Below are 21,249 nucleotides of genomic sequence, written 5' to 3'. Positions count from 1 at the left end.
ATTTTCAGCTTTGCAGCACTTTTACTGTCACTATTTGAAGCTTTTCACTGTTCATATCTGCTTCATATCAAGAACTCTTTGTTGCCTTTATGATGAACATGCATTTCCAATAGCCATTCTGTTGCTAACCCAACATTGTCAGCTCATCTCTGCTTATCTCATTACCTCAACTCCTGCTATTCATAATCATTCATCTTAAGCCGCCCCATACACTTTCAGTAGCTAACATACCTGTATTTTGGCTTTCCAGAACCACCTGAGTTTGTGCTGAAACTCCCTGCCACTAAGTTTGTGAAGCAGGGAGAGTCACTCCGCCTGGAGTGCAAAGTCAATGGCACAGCCCCTCTGACAGTGACCTGGTACAAACATGACACCAAGGTCACAGACGGGGGTAACTACAGGACATCATTTGTTGACTCAGTAGCAGTCCTGGAACTGCGCTCCACGAGCTTTGATGATGATGGAGTTTACACCTGTGAAGCTCAGAATGATGCTGGCAGTGTCAGCTGCAGCACCACACTTACCATTAAAGGTCAGCCTCTCACTGACTTCCTTATCATTTTTTATTATTCATGGTCTGACTTTCCGTTGGCTGTTGTTGACGATTTCGTCAAAGTTTTGTTGTATTGCTTAAAGCTGGAATACGTAACATTTATGAAATTCCTTCATATATCGGTGCAGTATATCGTGGCGTAGTCTCCAATGCTCCGGTTGGCAACTTTCCCTTGATTTGGAAAGCTTTTCTTCTGTCGACCATTGGCAAATGTCCGGAAGCTTGTTGGGGTTGGAGGCAATGCACCTAAAACCGTGCTGGAACCTTTTTGGTTTCTGCAAATTCTCAGTCAAACAAAAAAACAGGACACACAATCTTCCACGACGACCCAGACATTTCAGCTACACTTCCACATTTAATGCATTTTCTTTGTTGTATTTGCAACAAATGTAGGGCACCCTAATAATCTTTAATCTATCCTTTCGCTTTGGTTTACTGAATTTTCCACAAAAAGTCTTCCGTGTCAGTTCAGCACACGTAACATTCAGAAGTCGGCCATCTGGGCTGTTGACCAACCACACATATAATTCCTTGTGTTGTAGTTTCAACACCTTTCCACATGTATTCTCTTTAAGCTTTACATCCACCATCCGTCCAGCACAACTTGGCTAACACTACTCATCCAAAAAAATTCCCTTTGTAGCTTCACCATGTCATCGGTAGGTTCTATCAAACGTTCACAAGTTTGCCGTCTGGACAGTTGTCCAATGCCCTTTCTGAAATAATCCTCCATCTTAGTTGTAGTTCTAACCAAATCCTTATCAATTCTGCCATCTTATCTGTAGTTAGAACACCTCAGCTTATCCCTGCTCATTTCCATGACTGAGACATCTCAGCTGTACTTCCAACAAATTCCCAGAAAAAAATCCCACCTTCATTTTGCCCTGTTAGTTGTATCCAGCGAACACTCACCATCTAAACTATCGTTCCAAAATCTCCACCAGGTTAGCTTTAGCCATTCAACCCTAAGGTGTCCGCCATCTTTAATGTAGCCACCTCCACCATGTTAGCCACAGTCCTATCAAACATTCACAGTCAGTCATCTGGACCGTAGTCTTCCTTAAACCCCTCATCCCAGTCCACTTACATGACTCTGCCATCTCAACAAACTCCTATCACAGCCTTCCACAATATCCTCGCTCTGTCAGCCGTGTCCATTAAACATTCAGAAGTTAAACATCAAGACTAGTTTCAACCAATCCTGCATCCGTTCAGCAATTTTATCTGTAGTTTCAACAAATATTTACAGCTCAGCAGCATCAGCTGCAATCCAACAACCATCCACCAACCACTTTATCTGAGCTGTATGTCCAACAACCTCCCACAGCCTTTTTACTCTTAAAGCTGCAAGCAGAGTCAGGTTTACACATACAAGGAACTAACCCCATAAACAAACCAGAAATACTTTGCAATTTTAACTGTAGTTGCAAAGTTTCACTAAAATTGTCACTCTAAACAGTCACAACACAACTCAGCCATTTTGACTGTGGTTCCAACAAACTTCCAACACAACTTTGCCATCTTAACTGTGGATTTTTCCACTGCGGAGCGTGACAACACATGAAATGTTACGGGTTTCAGCTTTAAGGAATCGTCATGGATTATTTCCCCGTGTTTGCCTTCTTTAACAGTTTCCTGATCTCTTTGTAGAGCCCCCATCTTTTGTCAAAGTACCTCAGCCCATAGAAGGGCTGAAGGGTAAGGACGTGAGTCTGTACTGCGAGATGAGCGGTACAGCTCCGTTCCAGATCACCTGGTTCAAAGACAGGAAACCTCTGATGGAGAGCAGGAAGTATAAGATGGTGAGCGAAGGCAGCTCAGCTACGCTGCATGTCATTGGGATAGAGCCCTCGGATGCCGGCGAATACGAGTGCAAAGTGTCAAACAGTGTAGGAAGTGAAACCTGCCAGACGTCAGTTAAACTCAGAGGTCAGTCTCAAATGAAAATCAGAATTATTAGATTTTCAAGAATACCTTGTCACCTTGCTGACTTTCCCTTGTGCGCTGTTTCTCTCCTCTCTTCAGAGCCGCCATCGTTTGTGAAGAAACTGTCAAACATGACAGTGATACTGGGAGAGGAGGTGACCCTTGTGGCCACTGTTAAAGGCTCTGAACCCATTACTGTGTCCTGGGTTCAAGACAAGGATCACATTCTCAGGGACGGTGACAACAGGAAAATCACCTTTGAGAACAACAAGGTCGCTCTTAAAGTGTTTAAGGCTGATGCAACCACGGCAGGCAAATACACCTGCCAACTCAGAAACGATGCTGGGAGTGTGGAGTGTTTCGCTAACTTGACTGTTCTAGGTTTGTAATCATATAATTCTCTCTTTCTCATGTGGTTTTTGTTTCCTCCTGCAGGTTGATTAAAAACACTTTCTTCTTCTTCTCTGTCGATTGCAGAACCCGCAAAGATAGTGGACAAGCCTGACGCCCTGAGTGTGACCGCAGGTGATATTGCCGCCCTCGAGGTCAAAGTGTGCGGAACCCCAGAGCTGACGCCCAAGTGGTTCAAGGATGGTGTTGAGCTGGCCTCCGGGAGGAAGTACAAAATCTCATTTTCTCGGATGATTTCCAGCCTGAACGTGCTCTCCGCTGAGAAAGTGGACTCTGGAGAATATACATTCGAGGTTATGAACGAGGTCGGGAAGGATCTGAGTAAAATCAATCTCACTGTTCTAGGTTGGTGTCTTCTTCATACTTGGAGTCTGATGACTGGGGCTGGGGTGGTTTGAACATTTCCAAAGTACAGCCAATATGATGCCTGAGATATGGCACCAATCCTAAACGAGCGTTACTGTTATTTATGATACCTTGTGTTGTACCTTACCTGGATACCGTGTTCAATCCAACGAGACATTTAGTTTCAGCTTTGAGTTCCTGATAACTTTGATACCTCTGGGTTTGTACCAAAACTCACTCCAGTTTCACACCCATCCTTATCAATGAGAGTTATGTTTGTCCTGATGCACTACTGACTGCTTGCTTCCCTCCTCACAGATAAGATCATGCCTCCAATGTTTTCAAGGAAGTTGAAAGATTGCAACACAGTTGCTGGAAATGCTGGAGAGATGGAGTGCAAAGTGTCGGGCTCTCCACCGTTCACCATTTCATGGTTCCACGATGGGGAGGAGATACAGAGCGGACCAAACTATGACATTTCATTCAGCGACAACAGCTGCACGCTCAAAGTGCCCACGCTGAAGCTGTCCGACTCTGGATTGTACAAATGTAAAGCCGTCAACAAGGCCGGATCCAGTGAAACCACGGCCTCGCTGGTTGTGAAAGGTCAGTAACTACAGACAGAGGGAGACAGCGTGTTGCACTCTGCTCTTATATTATTAGTGTTTTTTTAACTGTTACAGGCACGGGCCAAAAACCTTGTTTCCTTGCTGCCTTTAATTATCTCTCAAAATCATTAACTTTGAATATAAATGTCCCTTCACGTTGTCTTTTGAAGATAAGCAGTGGTGGTTATCTTAAAACAAGACATTTTATGGTGGATTAGTTTGATGTAGACTTTAGGTTTGTTCAGAAATGTGTTTAAATACAGTCTTTTTTGTTGTTGTTCTGAATGTGTTAAATCAGTGAAATCTGTGGTGCTGGTGCCACTTTACTCACAGTAACATTCAGTTAAAAGCCAAACTATGTCACTGGTAGTATTATTGACCAATCACCTTTGAGCAGGCTCTGGCTCCATGCAGGAAATGTAAAGAAGAACCCAGAAGCTATCATAGGACTACAGTTTTAATGTGACTAAACAAACAGATATCTGCATGTGAGGGAACATAATGTGGTCTCCGTTCACACTAACTTTCTAGTTGGTCAAAAGAGCAAATGTTGGCCTGGACATCTGATACCTGTTTTTGAATATCCACGGGCTACACTGGAAGCCCCAAAGGATATGCAGTCACCCCCAGAGGCCAAATCTTCCTTGACCAAGAGCCAATGGGTTTTAAGACTGGATCTCAGATCTACAGACGGATTAAAAAATGTCTTATGAAATAAATATGAAGTAATTTGAAGCTTAATCCAAAAGGGCAACTGGACTTGATGGAAGTTCTTGAAGACGTTTCACACTCAGGATTATGTGAGCCCAACGCCCCACCAACACCAGAGGGCGCTAACGACTCTAAGTGCTACTAGGTCAACAGCCCAGGTTAACACTAAAATAGAATTACCATGACCTGGATGACTGAGAACCTTCACAGACCAGCTCAGGTTAACGACTCCCCTTTGATTACTCATCTATTAGCATACTAATGACCTACAGAGGCTTATATTTCTAGCTAATAACACTAACATCTATTAGCACACTAATGACCTACAGAGTCTTATATTACTAGCTAATAACGCTAACATCTATTAGCACACTAATGACCTACAGAGGCTTATATTTCTAGCTAATAACGCTAACATCTATTAGCACACTAATGACCTACAGAGGCTTATATTACTAGCTAATAACGCTAACATCTATTAGCACACTAATGACCTACAGAGGCTTATATTACTAGCTAATAACGCTAACATCTATTAGCACACTAATGACCTACAGAGGCTTATATTTCTAGCAAATAATGCTAACATCTATTAGCACACTAATGACCTACAGAGGCTTATATTTCTAGCTAATAACGCTAACATCTGTTAGCACACTAATGACCTACAGAGGCTTATATTTCTAGCTAATAACGCTAACATCTATTAGCATACTAATGACCTACAGACGCTTATATTTCTAGCAAATAATGCTAACATCTATTAGCACACTAATGACCTACAGAGGCTTATATTACTAGCTAATAACGCTAACATCTATTAGCACACTAATGACCTACAGAGGCTTATATTACTAGCTAATAACGCTAACATCTATTAGCACACTAATGACCTACAGAGGCTTATATTTCTAGCTAATAACGCTAACATCTGTTAGCACACAAATGACCTACAGAGGCTTATATTTCTAGCTAATAACGCTAACATCTGTTAGCACACTAATGACCTACAGAGGCTTATATTACTAGCTAATAACGCTAACATCTATTAGCATACTAATGACCTACAGAGGCTTATATTACTAGCTAATAACGCTAACATCTATTAGCATACTAATGACCTACAGAGGCTTATATTACTAGCTAATTACGCTTACATCTATTAGCATACTAATGACCTACAGAGGCTTATATTTCTAGCTAATAACGCTAACATCTATTAGCATTCTAATGACCTACAGAGGCTTATATTACTAGCTAATAACGCTAACATCTATTAGCATTCTAATGACCTACAGAGGCTTATATTACTAGCTAATAACGCTAACATCTATTAGCATAATAATGACCTATAGAGGCTTATATTTCTAGCTAATAACGCTAACATCTATTAGCATACTAATGACCTACAGAGGCTTATATTTCTAGCTAATAATGCTAACATCTATTAGCATACTAATGACCTACAGAGGCTTATATTTCTAGCTAATAACGCTAACATCTATTAGCATACTAGTGACCTACAGAGGCTTATATTTCTAGCTAATAATGCTAACATCTATTAGCATACTAATGACCTACAGAGGCTTATATTTCTAGCTAATAACGCTAACATCTATTAGCATACTAATGACCTACAGAGGCTTATATTTCTAGCTAATAACGCTAACATCTATTAGCATACTAGTGACCTACAGAGGCTTATATTTCTAGCTAATAACGCTAACATCTATTAGCATACTAATGACCTACAGACGCTTATATTTCTAGCTAATAACGCTAACATCTATTAGCATACTAGTGACCTACAGAGGCTTATATTTCTAGCTAATAACGCTAACATCTATTAGCATACTAATGACCTACAGACGCTTATATTACTAGCTAATAACGCTAACATCTATTAGCATACTAATGACCTACAGACGCTTATATTACTAGCTAATAACGCTAACATCTATTAGCACACTAATGACCTACAGAGGCTAATATTTCTAGCTCTGTCCACAAGTCAGAACTGAAGAAGCCCTTCGGATGAGAGGTGAAATGTCTTCATGAGCTTCAAACACATCCAGTTGCCTTTTGGACTAAGCTTCGAATCACCACGACCTGGATGACTGAGAACTTTCACAGACAAATAAAAATAACTTTTAGCCCCTTTCATTTGTTTGAGATCTCTCAGATTCCACCATGTCTGATCTCTGCTTCTGTCTCTCTACCCAGAACCTCCATCCTTCGTGGTGCCACCACAGCCGCTGGAGGCCATGCCGGGCTCGAATGTGACTTTCTCAGCCATGGTGAAAGGCAGCGCCCCCCTCAGGCTGAAGTGGTTCAGAGGAACGAAGGAGATTGTGTCCGGACGGGGCTGTAATTTCTCCCTGAAGGATAACCAGGTTCTTTTGGAGCTTTTCAGCGTGGACAGCTCTCACGCTGGAGAGTACACCTGTCAGATCATTAACGATGCAGGGAAGGAGAGCTGCCCGGTGCATCTCACTGTCAAAGGTCAGTCGGACTTTTAATCCTCTTTTCCTCTATTATCCCTTAAATTCAACGTTCTTCGTTTGTGCATGATTTCTAACATCCAAAAACTGTGATTGATACAATGATGGTGATTGACACACCGTCATGAGACAGACTTGTGTGATCCATGCATGCTACGAGGTGTTGAAAGATGAAAGTATAAAAACAACATAGAAGGTTTGAGGTTTCATTTGTAAAATCTGCAACAATAATGATGAGTGAGGATTTCTGTCACTTCATTGGCTCTGTCTCGGCTCACAGTGGAGAGCATCCATGATTAGTAGTTTAGTTTATACGTAGCAGCTTAAGATCGCCCTCATGTGACTCTGTGTTTCATTCCCTTGGTGTCCTCAGAGCCGGCCGCCTTCTCTAAGAAGCTGAAGGATGTGTCAGTGGAGAAAGGCAAACCGCTGACTCTGGAGTGCTCCTACACTGGCACTCCTAAAATCACAGTGAGCTGGTACAAAGATGGCCAGCAGATCTTTGCTTCCTACAAATACAACATCACCACCACTGAGAGCTCCTGCATCCTGGAGTGTCTGAGCACCGACGACAAGGAGGCGGCAGGAAGATACTCCTGCGAGGTGTCCAACGATGCTGGACGGGACACGTGCGAAGCTGCCGTGTCCATCCTCGGTTAGTTTGACTGCTTTGCTAATTATCGTCGAACTCATTCTGCTCTCATTTAAATAAGAACGATCAGCTTTAAAGATTTTACAGACCTGTGTTTCTGCAAAGCCTCCCAGCCTGGGTTATGTACTGAATCTCACACAGAAAGCCATGCTCATAACTAGCTTACAGTTTCTTAAACAACAGTCACTTAGAACTTTGAACTTTATTCAGCATCTTAAAAATCAGAAAAATCTGTTAAGAAATTTTGCAGGAATGTATTCAAAGTGTTTTTAAGGCACTCACACAAAGAGGAGAACATTGAGGATTATTTTGATACGTTTGGAGGCCATGTCGAGCGGCTCTGTTACATGATGTGTTTCTCTAACTGTACTAAACTGCATCACGAAATCTTTCTGATGCAACAAACAGGAACACACGTGACCGTACGAAAACATCAGGTCAGATTTAAGTTCTGCTTTGAAACACTTGTGTGAGTTTGAACCTGCTCGGTGAGAGGACAGGTGAGACGTTGAGCCCTCAGACAGTGTGTGCAGTACCTGCCCCGACCAGCAGGTGTCGGGCTTTCACACTGACGTTTTCTGCTGTTTGACCAGTCTGTGTTTGTGACCACAGAGCCACCGTACTTTGTCGAGTCTCTGGAGCCCATGGAGGTGACAGCCGGAGACGCCGTGTGTCTGAAGTGCCAGGTGGCGGGCACACCTGAGATCAAGGTGTCCTGGTTCAAGGCTGACGGCAAAGTGCGGTCCAGCCCCACCTGTAAGTTAGAGTACTCGAAGGGCGTGGCCTATCTGAAGCTCAGCAAAGCCACCAAGAGCGACATCGGAGAGTACACCTGCAAGGCGGAGAACCGCATAGGCTCCGCCTCCTCCACCTGCCGGCTCAATGTGCTAGGTAACACCTGGTTTTCTCCTCTTCAGACTGCTGACGTCTGTCATTTCAAATTCATTTTTATCAACCAAATGTTTTTTCATTTACTTTGGTGCACGAGTGAATCTCCAGCAGTGATGAATAAACTCTTTACACTCCCTGTCTCGTCTCCTCCTCCTGCAGAGGCCAAAACACCTCCGTCCTTCCCAAAGAAGATCACCAGCCTGCAGCAGACGGAGGGTCTGCCTGTCAGGTTCGAGTGCCGCGTCGCCGGCTCGTCACCCATCGAGGTGTCGTGGCTGAAAGACGGCGAGCCTCTGAAGCAGCGAGACGAGTTCTCCATGACGTATGACGACAACACGGCCGTGCTGCAGATCAGCCACGGAGAGATGAGGCACTCTGGGGAGTACACGTGTGTGGCCAACAACAGCGTGGGCTCGGCCTCCTGCAGGGCCAAACTCACTCTGCAAGGTCTGTAGTGACTGGAGGAGGGGCGGGGTGTGAAAGAGCTATGATCACGAGTGTTTAAGAAACAGCAGGAGGTTTCAGGGTCCTGAATTTCTCAACCTTCTTCAGCCTGTGACCCCAAACTTTAGCTCCCAGACGTCCTTTAGCTCAGAGGAGTATGTTCTCAGTGCAGCCTGCTGACAGGGCCACATCACACACAGCTGTCACAACAGAGAGCAGATGTAACTACTGTTTAATAACTGTAGCAGTTAGAAACCTTTTGCACCTTTCTTAAACTTCTTAAACTTCAATATGTAAAAAATGGAGCCCAGGTGTAGATCCATCACAAATCTGTCAGAGGTAGAATCTCCTGGACCCATGTGGGGTCGTGACCCTGAGGTTGAGAAACTCTTGCTCTGTGTGATGTGACCTTTGTGATGATGCTAGCAGAGCCGCTCTCACACTCAGAGAGGCCGTGTGAGATGTTTCCATCTAAAGGTTTCTTCTTCTTGTGTTTATCTTCCTCCCGCTCCGTCATGGACTCTGCAGAACCACGTTACCCTCCAGTCTTTGACAGGAAGTTGTCACCACAGGAGGTGACGGTGGGCGACAGCATTGAGCTTGAGTGTCACATGACCGGCTCTGCCCCCATTAAAGTCACCTGGTCCAAAGACCATAAAGATATCCGCACTGGGGGGAATTATAAGATGAGCTGTGTGGATAACACGCCCCACCTGACCATAGTGAAGGCAGACAAAGCCGACACGGGCAGATACTTCTGCCACGCCTCCAATGACGTGGGGAAGGACTCTTGTTCCTCTGACATCACGGTCAAAGGTATTTAACCCGGGTCACCCTCAGGTCACCTGGGCCCTCTCTTCTCTAACTCTCAGCCCCTGTGAGGGTGTTTCTTTGTGTCAGACTAACCACTTTATCTCCTCACTTCACGTCACTCTCTCCTTTCAGAGCGTAAAAACCCTCCGGTGTTCACTAAAAAGCCCTCAGAGAACATCGAGGACTTGGAGGGCAAACTGGTGAAGATCGAGGGCCGAGTGACCGGCTCGCAGCCCATATCAGTGAGCTGGTTCAAAGAGAGCGCGGAGATCCACAGCTCCAACAAATACGACATCAGCTTTAAGAGTAACGTGGCCGTGCTGTGCATCAAGAGCAGCCAGCTGACGGACAGCGGCAGGTACTCCTGTCAGGCCTCCAACGAGGCGGGACGAGCCGCCTGCGACTTCACTGTGGGAATCTCAGGTGGATCTGAGTTTACTCCCTGTTGGACTCATCACAGCAGCAGTCTGATGTTACTAATGTTTATACTGAAGGGCTGAAACTATAAGTTAACCAGCTGATCACATGGACTGTTAACAGGCCTGCAGCAGCCACAGGAGGCACATTTCATTTTGATTTCTCTCGTCAGCTTTTGACAAAAAGAGCTTCTAAAATAACGTCCCCGTCTCTGAATCAGGGTTTCAGACTGTCGGTCAGACAGAGCAAGTTTAAGACGTCGGCCCTTTTATACACACAACATGAACAAAGTTAATATTCTTCTTTTCTTATGTAGGAAAGAAAAATAAGGCTGAAGCTTGAACGTATTTTCTTCAACACGCGCTTTAATATCATTATTACGTCATGCGGACTCTATGAACATAAAATCCTTCATATTATATAATAGTTGACTTGTTAGAAGGAGTCAGAGTATCGAGTTACAATATATGAAAGTCATAATTATCTGATCGATCCGTTTTGTGTTATGAATCTAATGATTACAAGAAGAAGGATCCTCTGTTCTGTCCTAATAACACGCAGAGACAGAAGAAGATTATAAGATTTATTATAAAGATATTTTTTTCCTTTTGCTTTTGAAGGAAACAAACATCACGTTTTACAAGCTGCTCGGTCTTAAAAGCAGGATTCAAACAGATGTTGGAGGTGTGATCAGTATGGCCTGCTTTAGACATGTCGTGTGATTCCTCCTGGACTCTCTTCTTCTGCATGTTTCTACCAGAAAACGTCCGATGTGCTGAATTTAAACTTCCTGTTTCTCTCCTGCAGAGGCGAGGAAGCCTCCGGTGTTCGACGTGCCTCTCAAACCGCTGACGGTGGACGAGGGCGACAAGCTGAGCCTCAGGTGTCACGTCTGCGGCTCTCCTCCTCTGAAGATCCAGTGGATGAAGGACAGGAAGGACCTGACGTCCGGCGGCAGCACCAGGATCAGCTTCTCTGACGGGACAGCCTGCCTGGAGATAAGCCCCGCCTCCAGACACGACGCCGGAGATTACCTGTGCAAGGCCACCAACGAGGCCGGCAGCGAGTTCTGCAAGGCCAGAGTCACGGTCAAAGGTCAGACCTGTAGAAGCGCCGAGTGTTTTCATGTGACTGTGTGAAGTCTTCTTCAACGTGACGCCGTGTGGTCGAAGCGTTTCACTCACGTCAATGTTTCAATGTTTCTGTTGCAGAGAAACCGGGAGCAGCTCCGCCTCCTGCTGAAGCTCCAGCTGCTGCGCCCACCAAGAAACTGGACAACCTGTTCTTCATCGAGCAGCCGAAGACCACACACGCCACCGAGAGTGAGACACAACAACAACAGCACAACAATAACACACACAACAACAACACACACACGCCACCGAGAGTGAGACACAACAACAACAACAACACAACAATAACACACACACGCCACCGAGAGTGAGACACAACAACAACAACACAAACACGCCACCGAGAGTGAGACACAACAACAACACAACAACAACAACAACACAACAATAACATACACACACGCCACCGAGAGTGAGACACAACAACAACACAACAATAACACACACAACAACAACAATAATTCCCCCCTCTGCTCCTCCGCAGAGGGCACCGCCACCTTCATCGCCAAAGTGGGCGGCGACCCGATCCCCAGCGTGAAGTGGATGAAGGGCAAGTGGAGGCAGATCACGCACGGCGGCAGGATCTCCATGGAGCAGAAGGGCCAGGAGGCCAAGCTGGAGATCAGAGAGGTGACCAAGTCCGACTCGGGGCAGTACAGGTGCGTCGCCTCCAACAAGCACGGAGAGATCGAGTGCAGCGCTGACATGCACGTGGACGAGAAGAAAGAGTCTGCACAGCTGGAGGGAGACCTCCGAGCCAAACTGAAGAAGTGAGTTCATCAGAGAGCAAACAGTGTGACAAAGTTTAATATGTATGCAGATTATTCTGGGTTCATTAACTTACATCACCTTTCAGCTGAGGTTGTACAGATGTTTGTGATATGAAGCATTCAAGGATACACCAAGAAATCATCATCACAACAAGAAAAAACAGCAATGCAGGCACCGGTGGACTGGGTTCTGTTGCAGAGTTCAAAGGGTTAATCCATCTCTCGTGTGTCTTGCTCTCAGGACACCTTCCAAGCAGAAGAGTCCACAGGAGGAGAAGGACATCGACATCGTTGAACTGCTGAGGAACGTGGACCCCAAAGAGTACGAGAAATACGCCCGAATGTACGGCATCACCGACTACAGAGGCCTGCTGCAGGCCATCGAGCAGCTGAAGAAGGAGAAGGCAGAAGAAAGTGGAAGACAGGTAACCCTCCTCGTCACAGTCGGTGTGTGATGTGTTTGTAAAGACGTGGTGCTGAGTGATGTGGATGTTGTTGTTGACAGGAAGTGGAACGTGCTGACAGAGAGTCCGATGAGGACATGGCCCGACTGGTGGCCGACCTGCAGAAGAGGATGGAGCGCACAGAGGTCAGGACATGTTCACTGTCAGCTGGGAAAGCAAAGCTTTGTTACACCACACACTCATCTTTTATCAGACTTCTGTCACATTGACACAATCAGTGTGGGATTGATTCAGGTTGTTGCAGGCACTTTACAAAAAGAGATGTTGTTTATGTCAGTCACTTGGACTGGAGAGATTAATCCTCTCGTTGCCCCTGCAGCCTGTCACTGTGGTGAAGGACATCTCCGATCAGTCCGCACTCACCAACAAGGAGGCTGTGTTTGAGTGCGAGGTCAAGATCAACTACCCAGAGATCACCCTGTCTTGGTACAAGGGAACCCAGAAACTGGACAGCAACGACAAGTACGACATCAGCATCATTGGCGCCCGCCACCTCCTCAAGATCAAGAGGTGCCAGTCGTCCGACCAGGGCAACTACCGGGTGGTCTGTGGGCCGCACATCTCCAGCGCCAAGCTCACCGTCATGGGTCAGTACTGAGACTGGACAGCTGTGTTAGAGATGTCAGCCCCACCCATGAACAGTAGCTTGTTACAGGCCTGTAACTTCAGAGCCAAAGTGACGTTTCATACAACTGTTTTTTGTGTGACACATGCAATGACAGATTTTGTTAACAATGCCCGATCTGCTGTGCTGGATACGAAGTAAAGCGTCTTCCAGTCAGTCTCACTTTAGATAAACTCTTGGTGCTCTGTGACTTGTTAGTCCTCCTAACAGATGCTGTATTTTCTTCTTCGTCTGTTCTGTCTTTCAGAGCCGGAGGTTGAGAAGCATCTGCAGGACACATCGGGTAAGGAAGGCCAGTCGTGTACTCTGTCTTGTCAGTTGTCCATCCCTAACGTAGAGGCTCAGTGGTTTAAAAATGGCAAGCAGTTAGAGATGAAGGGCAGGTTCACGTCCGAGGTGAAACACAAGGTTCAGAAGCTTCTGATCAGAGACCTGAAGCCCGAAGACCAGGGCAGATACGCCTGCAGGTACCAGCACCTGGAGTCCTCTGCCGACCTCTGGGTCGAAGGTTTGTACCTGGAAACAATCCTGCAACCTTCTAGACGTGGTGGATGTTCTGCCGTTTACTAACCTCTTCCGAATCCCCCCATCAAACTCCGAGACTAACGTTGGAGATTTGGATTTTACCCTCTTTTTTCTCTTTCTTCTGGGATTTGTCTTCCTATGTTTTAACATTCTTCACGCCTCTCATCTGTCCTGGATTATCTTGCAAACACGTCCGCCATCATCATCTCCTTCGTTGTCTTCCTCAGTCCGTCTTGACTCAAATCCATCCTCCCCATGAACAACCAGTCATCATAACCGTCCCATAAACCTCCCTGTGATCTTCATTTCTAACCTTGTGGATGTTGTGTCGATAAAAACTACCATTCAACTTTTGTCATACAATCCCAGTTGTGATGCGTTTACCCATTCACGTCTTATCTGTTTTAGCTGAACAAATTCATTTCACCAAACGCATCCACAACGTCGAAGTCAACGAGCGCCAGTCGGCCACCTTTGAGTGTGAGGTGTCCTTCGACAACGCTATCGTTTCGTGGTACAAAGACACCTGGGAACTGAGAGAGAGCCCTAAGTACAACTTCACAAGCGAGGGCCGAAGACATTTCATGGTTATCCGAAACGTGGCCATTGAAGACGAAGGTGTGTAGAGTGCCATCGAACCCCAAATTCCCGTCACAGAGAGATTTTTTTTTCTCAATGTTTTTATGACTTGAGTGTTAAACGTCTTCATTAATAATCCCGTGTAGGCGTGTACTCAGTGATTGTGAGGTTGGAGCCTAGAGGAGAGGCTAAGAGCACTGCTGAGCTTTATTTGTCTGGCAAAGGTACAGTTCCTAGTCAGACGGCACCTTTTATGCTTCTGTTCAGCTTTTGTCTATTTCAGTGTGTAACATGCTCTTCACTCTTCCCTTTTCACAGAAATTGAATTAGCAATGGTGCCATTTGGTAAGTATTTAAATTCCCCAACAACGTTTTTATGTCTGGAACATTTTAGGAAATCCTCTTGTTCTCCGTCTTACAGCTAGAGGTTGTTCCAGTCACGGCTAAAACCAAGCTAGTGGCTGCGAGCGAGCGATGATAAAACAGTTTGAAATGATACTAGCTGTTTGTATTTGGCTGAAGTTATCAGTACAAACAGGAAGCAGCAAGGCCCTTTGTTTGCTTTGTGTTTAGCATCATTGTTTGTGAGTATTCTAAGGAGGTGATGATAAAAACTTATGTTGAGTTCTCTCGTTAAATGTTTTTGTTCTGTTATGTAGGTCAGTCTCTTGGGCCTGTAATACAACACAACATTTGGATTTAACAGTTAGCAAATATGTTGTCTCCTAAATAATAATGCTGTGTTGTCTGGTTATATGACTTTGAGCTGAGATGCACAGCTATGAATCTATATTCAGCAACATGCTAGCTGTTTGTAGCTGGCTAACGTTAAAGAAGGTAGCCTACAGTTATTTAGTATGCTAACTGTTGTTTTGTTGGCTGATGTTAAATTAGGTTAAGTTAGCATATCTAAGTCTATGCTAGTTGTTTATTGTTGGCTGAAGTTAGAATATACTCAGTTAGCACATCCCAAATTATGCTAGCTGTTCAAACTTGTCCAAAGTTAAAGAAATTTAAAATTAATTTTATCATATCCAATTCAAACTGAGCATTTTAGAGTTAGCTAAAGTTTAAATATGTACAGTTAGCATATACACAATTATTCAAGCTGTTTATTCTTGGTTCAAGTTAAAGAAGTTGAATCCAATTTATCCAGCTCTAAGCTAGCTGTTTGTAATTGGCTAGAGCTACAGTAGGTAAAGTTAGCATATCCAGCTCTAAGCTAGCTGTTCATTGTTGGCTAAAGCTACAGGAGGTAAAGTTAGCATATCCAGCTCTAAGCTAGCTGTTTGTAATTGGCTAGAGCTACAGTAGGTAAAGTTAGCATATCCAGCTCTAAGCTAGCTGTTCATTGTTGGCTAAAGCTACAGTAGGTAAAGTTAGCACATCCAGCTCTAAGCTAGCTGTTTGTAACTGGCTAAAGCTACAGGAGGTAAAGTTAGCATATCCAGCTCTAAGCTAGCTGTTTATTGTTGGCTAAAGCTACAGTAGGTAAAGTTAGCATATCCAGCTCTAAGCTAGCTGTTCATTGTTGGCTAAAGCTACAGTAGGTAAAGTTAGCATATCCAGCTCTAAGCTAGCTGTTTGTAATTGGCTAGAGCTACAGTAGGTAAAGTTAGCATATCCAGCTCTAAGCTAGCTGTTCATTGTTGGCTAAAGCTACAGGAGGTAAAGTTAGCATATCCAGCTCTAAGCTAGCTGTTTGTAATTGGCTAGAGCTACAGTAGGTAAAGTTAGCATATCCAGCTCTAAGCTAGCTGTTCATTGTTGGCTAAAGCTACAGGAGGTAAAGTTAGCACATCCAGCTCTAAGCTAGCTGTTTGTAACTGGCTAAAGCTACAGGAGGTAAAGTTAGCATATCCAGCTCTAAGCTAGCTGTTTATTGTTGGCTAAAGCTACAGTAGGTAAAGTTAGCATATCCAGCTCTAAGCTAGCTGTTCATTGTTGGCTAAAGCTACAGGAGGTAAAGTTAGCATATCCAGCTCTAAGCTAGCTGTTTGTAATTGGCTAGAGCTACAGCAGGTAAAGTTAGCATATCCAAAACTATGCTAGCTGTTTGTAGTTGGCTAAAGCTACAGGAGGTAAAGTCAGCATATCCAGCTCTAAGCTAGCTGTCTATTGTTCGCTAAAGCTACAGGAGGTAAAGTTAGCATATCCAGCTCTAAGCTAGCTGTTTGTAATTGGCTAAAGCTACAGGAGGTAAAGTTAGCATATCCAGCTCTAAGCTAGCTGTTTGTAATTGGCTAAAGCTACAGGAGGTAAAGTTAGCATATCCAGCTCTAAGCTAGCTGTTTGTAATTGGCTAAAGGTGAGAAACGCACAGTTAGCATATGCGACATGATGGTTTCTGTTAAGAGTTGACTAAAGTTCGAGAGTTTACAGTTAGCATATCTGACATTATGCTAGCTGTATGTCGTCGTCTGGTGTTAGAGTAGCAGTGTGTAGCTCATTGGTCCTGTTTGTACTCTTCCAACTACTCAGGCTGACGCGAGAAACAGGAGGATTTTCTAAAATGTCAGCTGTTCCTTAAATAACAGAACAGTTAACATCAACTATTATTTCTCCTACGTTTTCATTTATTTAAAATACATATTGGTACAAACCATATTCCATATCCTGTAGATATCCCAGACTCCTCAGTACAGAGGCCTGAGGTGCCTTCATCTGTGGCAATCCAAGGTAAGACTGAAATCAGGATTAATGTATTAAAAAGTTAGTTTTACCAACATTTAATCACTAAAATATAATGCTTAACACATTCAAACCCCCAAAACTCTTAACGACTCTCGAGCTTAATGTGTTTTTATTTAAAGAAAGTATTTGTTTCTTATGAAATAACACTTTAACCCAAATTTAACATCAAAGTAAACAAATGTTTTTGTCTTTTAAAGAATCTGCTGAATTCTATCAGTATGAAGAAGAGATTGAACATAGAGGTATTTATTATATGTTTTTGTACTTCATCTGCTCACTTCCTCCATCCCAATGATTGCATAAAAAACTAGATTAAATGAGTTTTACATTTTAAATTACAGGTAATAGTTTACATTCATGCGCTAAAAACAAAATAAATATTTACACTAATCCATATTCATCGTCCTCAAATGTAAAGTCTTCTGAATAATGGACCAAAAACATGCTTCTGTTCTTGTAAAGAATCAGCTGAATATTCATATCACTATGAAGAAGAGGTGGAGGTGGAGCAGAGAGGTACAACATGTTTATTTCTTCTTTTTCACTCAAACTTCATCCTCTCCATCGCCATCAAACCGTCTGAGCAGATCTGGGAGAAAGCATCGACCCAGCTGAAGAGTTTCTTTATTAAGAGAGTCAAACAAAGGATCAGTACGATCTGAGGAACAGCTCACAGCTGAAACCTTAAAACTTTAGTCCATGTTTTTAAAAGGACCTTTATGATATTTAAAAATATCACTTTTCTCCCACAAAATGAAGGAGCTATATTTCAGTAACGGTCGGTCTAACAGTGAAGTCCTTCATTTTCTTGAGGTTATCTGAATAACTGAAATTGTCTCAGAATGGGAAGCTGCCAAATCTGCCACATAGATTCATCATAACATCATCATGGTGTCATGTGACTGAAAGTGTGTTTCCCTGAGCACGTGCAGCTCTGATGTAAACATCTCTGTCCTGTTCATTACTGTTTGTTTGTGTCAGACATTCGAGTGTTTTCATCGTCTGTTACTCTTTAATCCCATTTTACATCTTCACCATCACACACCCGCTAACATCCAACACCATCGCCGTTTTACAGACAGTCAAAGTCTTTTGTCTTGTCGATGAGGAAATGAAAGGCAGACGACTCTTTGTTGTTGATTTGAGTCATTTGACTTTAAACCCGAAAAGGTAGAGCTTCTTTAAAAGTTGTTTAAAGTTGTTTGGATTAAAGTCTCTTTAAGACAAGACAGCGACTTTGTCCAACTGTGAAATGACGTCACGAGTTTTCTTCACCAAGCACAAAGTGTTTCCTCACGTCTGTTGTCTTCTGTCACGTCTGTGGTTGTCGCACCTTCAGTCGAGTATCAAAGCTGGACCGAAGAGACGGTAACACAACAGGTGTCCACAGCCAAAGGTATCAGCTCACAGTAGCACACAGGACGGACGTCGTTAATACCTGTGTGTGTGTGTGTGTTTGAGCCACGCCTAACCCCGGCTCGCTCTTAATATTTATTCATGTCATTGACCTCTTGTCGTTGTCTGTCCCTGTCTTTGACCTCTCTTGGTTCCTTACTGCAGTTTGAGGTCATTGTGGCCTCTTTTGTTCTGCTCATCTCCTAATGCTTTCATTTCTTGTTTTAGATGCACGTGTAGATAATCAGTCATGGTTATTATTTACTTTGATGTAGAATTAATCAGCTGGTTGCCGTCTACCTGCACTCTGAACTGTTTTTGTCTGATTCTCTTTATCTGCACTTCTAGCACACATCACATAGTAAACACAGCATTAGGTTTAATGCGAGCAGTGATAACTTGACTGTGGAGATGACTCTGGATGTGTTCCTCTCTGTGTCCCTCTAGCTGCCAGAGTCGCTGTTGAGGAGACAGTGGAGACGAAGAAAGTTGAAATGAGAGAGGAAATGCCAACAAAAGGTACGGCAGACCTGAACGTCTTCCTCCTGCAGCTCAGCGCCGTGTCCTGCAAAATGTGCCAACTTGTTTCTTTGTCCTCCGCTACTAAAATCTTTGACTGTTTTTCCTGTCCCGCCTCGTCTCTGGTTTTATTCGTACTTTTATTTTGTACAAATAGACGTTATGGACTGCCGCTTCTTTTCTTTCTTATTGTCTTTTGTTGCGCTTCTCTGCTTCACCTGCAAATGCACGGCATCTCTCCTGTGATGCTAACACAATCGGTGTCTTTTAAGTTCCCAAAGCTGAGAAAAAGCCTGAAGAGAAGCCGACAGCAGCTGTGAAGGAACCTTCACCACCAAAAGGTACCAACTGATGTTGGCATGTACCTGTTTAACTGTACATGCACTGATGCCTTACATGAGTTTGTACTGTGACTGTCTGTGTGATATTTCACTCCGTAACCTTCTTTGACTTTACATGTTGTGAATTTGACTTGAATTGAACATTTTAAAGTGCCGGAGGCCAAAAAGCCTGTGGAGGAAAAGGTTCCTGTACTCTCAGTCCCCGAGAAGAAGAAGGTTCCTGCTCCCAAAGGTAGAGATGTCTGATTTCTAACATCTCCATCTTTGCTGATGACTCTGTTCTTCTGTTCCATGATGTGGTTTGACTGTTGGATTCAGTTCTGTCTCTTTCTTTGCCTTGTTTGAATCTGTGGTTTCTCATGTGTTTGAATGTATCTTAAAAGAACCAGAGGAGGTTAAGAGGCCTGCTCCTGCTCCCTCCCCGCCTGCTGTGAAGAAAGACGTGCCAAAGAAAGGTACTTCACTTTGTTCTTCTTGTTGTTTCACATCTTTCCTGCAGCCTCTGTAGCACTGTGTGCTCACCGCTGCGTAGCTCCTCACCTCTTCATGTCGGTCTGGATTTCATTCTGACTTTTATCTTCACTTTGATCTCTGTAGTTTGTTGTAATGCGTCAGTGTGTCCCTCTGTTGAGTGTAATCTTACTCTTTCAAACACCCTTTCATAACTCTTAAGTTCTATCATGACATCATGCTAACATTAGCTAATGTCTGTGTTACCCACCTGAAGATGAGGCTAAGCCTCAGGTACCAGCTGAGCCCAAAAAAGTCGCCCCTGCAGCTAAGCCTGAGCCTGAACCAAAGCCTGAACCCAAGCCCAAAACAAAAGCAGAACCTGAACCAAAGCCTAAGCCCAGCCCGGCTCCTAAAGCAGAACCTGAAGCCAAACCTGCGGCGAAGGTCGAGCCGAAGCCTGAAGTTCAGCCGGTGGCAGTAAAGAAGCCGGCAACGCCACCATCCAAAGGTACTTCTGTTCTGTGAGTGTGTGTTGAGCTGTGAAGACTGTCAGGAAGTCTAACTGTGTGTGTGTTTCTTTGTCTGAGCTCTGTTTGCTAAGCTTCACGTGTGGAAGCGAAACTTTGACTTTCTTAAAGTCCTGAATTTCTTTGCTCGTATATAATACAATTTAAATGTTGCCTTAAGTCCCTGAAGAGGCTGAAAAAGCAGAGCTGCCAAAGATCAAGCCTGAACAGGCGGTAAAAAAGACAGAACCAGAAGCCAGAAGACCCAAACCAGAACCTGAAAAACCCAAACCAGAAGTCCGTGTGCCTGAGCCTCCCTCTGCGAAGAAGCCAGAGCCAAGTGTCGCCAAGCCTGAACCCACGATTCCAAAACCAGAACCTGCAGCTGTACCCAAACCAGAACCTGCAGCTGTGCCCAAACCAGAACCTGCAGTGAAAAAGGTTGCACCAAAACCAGAACCTCCAAAGATTAAACCGGAGCTTAAGCCTGAACCAAAGGAACCTCAGAAAAAAGGTACACAGCCTCTGTGGTTGGTCTGCTCTCTCTTAATCTTCTTAACATCACCATCCAACTTTAACTCATACGGAGTGATTGTCCATGAGTGCTTATTGATCCTCTTTGAGTCTAATCGTAACCCGTCACACTAAAACCTCTTCCACTCATTTCAAACTCTCTTCGACCGTTCGGCTGGACTCACAGAGTCACTGTGAGCTTTCGATGGGGCTGCACGTTGTTTTTGTCTGTTGTTCTTGTCTTGCACTCGATAGAGTGTTGGGTGATTCCATCTCTTACAACATCTCTTCATCCTGAATTTACTGAAAGGCTTCTAATGCATGTCGATGATACTCTTTAAAGCTCCTGTGGAGGAGAAAATACCTGAGCCTCCAAAAGCAGCCAAGAAACCCCAAGCTGCGGTTCCTCCCAAAGAAGAGCCCACACAGAAAGAGAAAGGTACTTTTACGTCTCTGATGG

General features: G+C 44.1%; 1 protein-coding gene across 1 annotated transcript in view; it reads left to right on the top strand.

Moving 5' to 3' along the window:
• LOC138591994 (titin-like) overlaps positions 1 to 21,249 on the top strand; it is a 191,914-nt gene that overhangs the window by 54,890 nt on the left and 115,775 nt on the right. Inside the window, exons 62-93 of the mRNA XM_069662570.1 lie at positions 251 to 532; positions 2,204 to 2,482; positions 2,579 to 2,860; positions 2,957 to 3,235; positions 3,554 to 3,841; positions 6,778 to 7,056; positions 7,429 to 7,710; positions 8,320 to 8,598; positions 8,758 to 9,045; positions 9,571 to 9,858; positions 9,988 to 10,278; positions 11,080 to 11,367; positions 11,484 to 11,594; positions 11,890 to 12,175; positions 12,417 to 12,600; positions 12,681 to 12,764; positions 12,959 to 13,226; positions 13,512 to 13,772; positions 14,198 to 14,407; positions 14,515 to 14,592; positions 14,687 to 14,713; positions 16,991 to 17,047; positions 17,260 to 17,304; positions 17,525 to 17,578; positions 18,402 to 18,458; positions 18,905 to 18,976; positions 19,249 to 19,317; positions 19,469 to 19,549; positions 19,701 to 19,772; positions 20,045 to 20,278; positions 20,458 to 20,790; positions 21,133 to 21,228. Of these exons, the coding sequence (XP_069518671.1) occupies positions 251 to 532; positions 2,204 to 2,482; positions 2,579 to 2,860; positions 2,957 to 3,235; positions 3,554 to 3,841; positions 6,778 to 7,056; positions 7,429 to 7,710; positions 8,320 to 8,598; positions 8,758 to 9,045; positions 9,571 to 9,858; positions 9,988 to 10,278; positions 11,080 to 11,367; positions 11,484 to 11,594; positions 11,890 to 12,175; positions 12,417 to 12,600; positions 12,681 to 12,764; positions 12,959 to 13,226; positions 13,512 to 13,772; positions 14,198 to 14,407; positions 14,515 to 14,592; positions 14,687 to 14,713; positions 16,991 to 17,047; positions 17,260 to 17,304; positions 17,525 to 17,578; positions 18,402 to 18,458; positions 18,905 to 18,976; positions 19,249 to 19,317; positions 19,469 to 19,549; positions 19,701 to 19,772; positions 20,045 to 20,278; positions 20,458 to 20,790; positions 21,133 to 21,228 (6,084 nt within the window). The remainder of the gene's footprint in view (positions 1 to 250; positions 533 to 2,203; positions 2,483 to 2,578; positions 2,861 to 2,956; positions 3,236 to 3,553; positions 3,842 to 6,777; positions 7,057 to 7,428; positions 7,711 to 8,319; positions 8,599 to 8,757; positions 9,046 to 9,570; positions 9,859 to 9,987; positions 10,279 to 11,079; positions 11,368 to 11,483; positions 11,595 to 11,889; positions 12,176 to 12,416; positions 12,601 to 12,680; positions 12,765 to 12,958; positions 13,227 to 13,511; positions 13,773 to 14,197; positions 14,408 to 14,514; positions 14,593 to 14,686; positions 14,714 to 16,990; positions 17,048 to 17,259; positions 17,305 to 17,524; positions 17,579 to 18,401; positions 18,459 to 18,904; positions 18,977 to 19,248; positions 19,318 to 19,468; positions 19,550 to 19,700; positions 19,773 to 20,044; positions 20,279 to 20,457; positions 20,791 to 21,132; positions 21,229 to 21,249) is intronic.

Source organism: Semicossyphus pulcher, unplaced genomic scaffold, assembly GCF_022749685.1.
Source record: "Semicossyphus pulcher isolate SPU_LCO1_2020_fin unplaced genomic scaffold, fSemPul1.0.p SCAF_15, whole genome shotgun sequence".
Lineage (NCBI taxonomy): Eukaryota > Metazoa > Chordata > Actinopteri > Labriformes > Labridae > Semicossyphus > Semicossyphus pulcher.
This window is presented reverse-complemented; position numbering and strand designations above follow the sequence as displayed.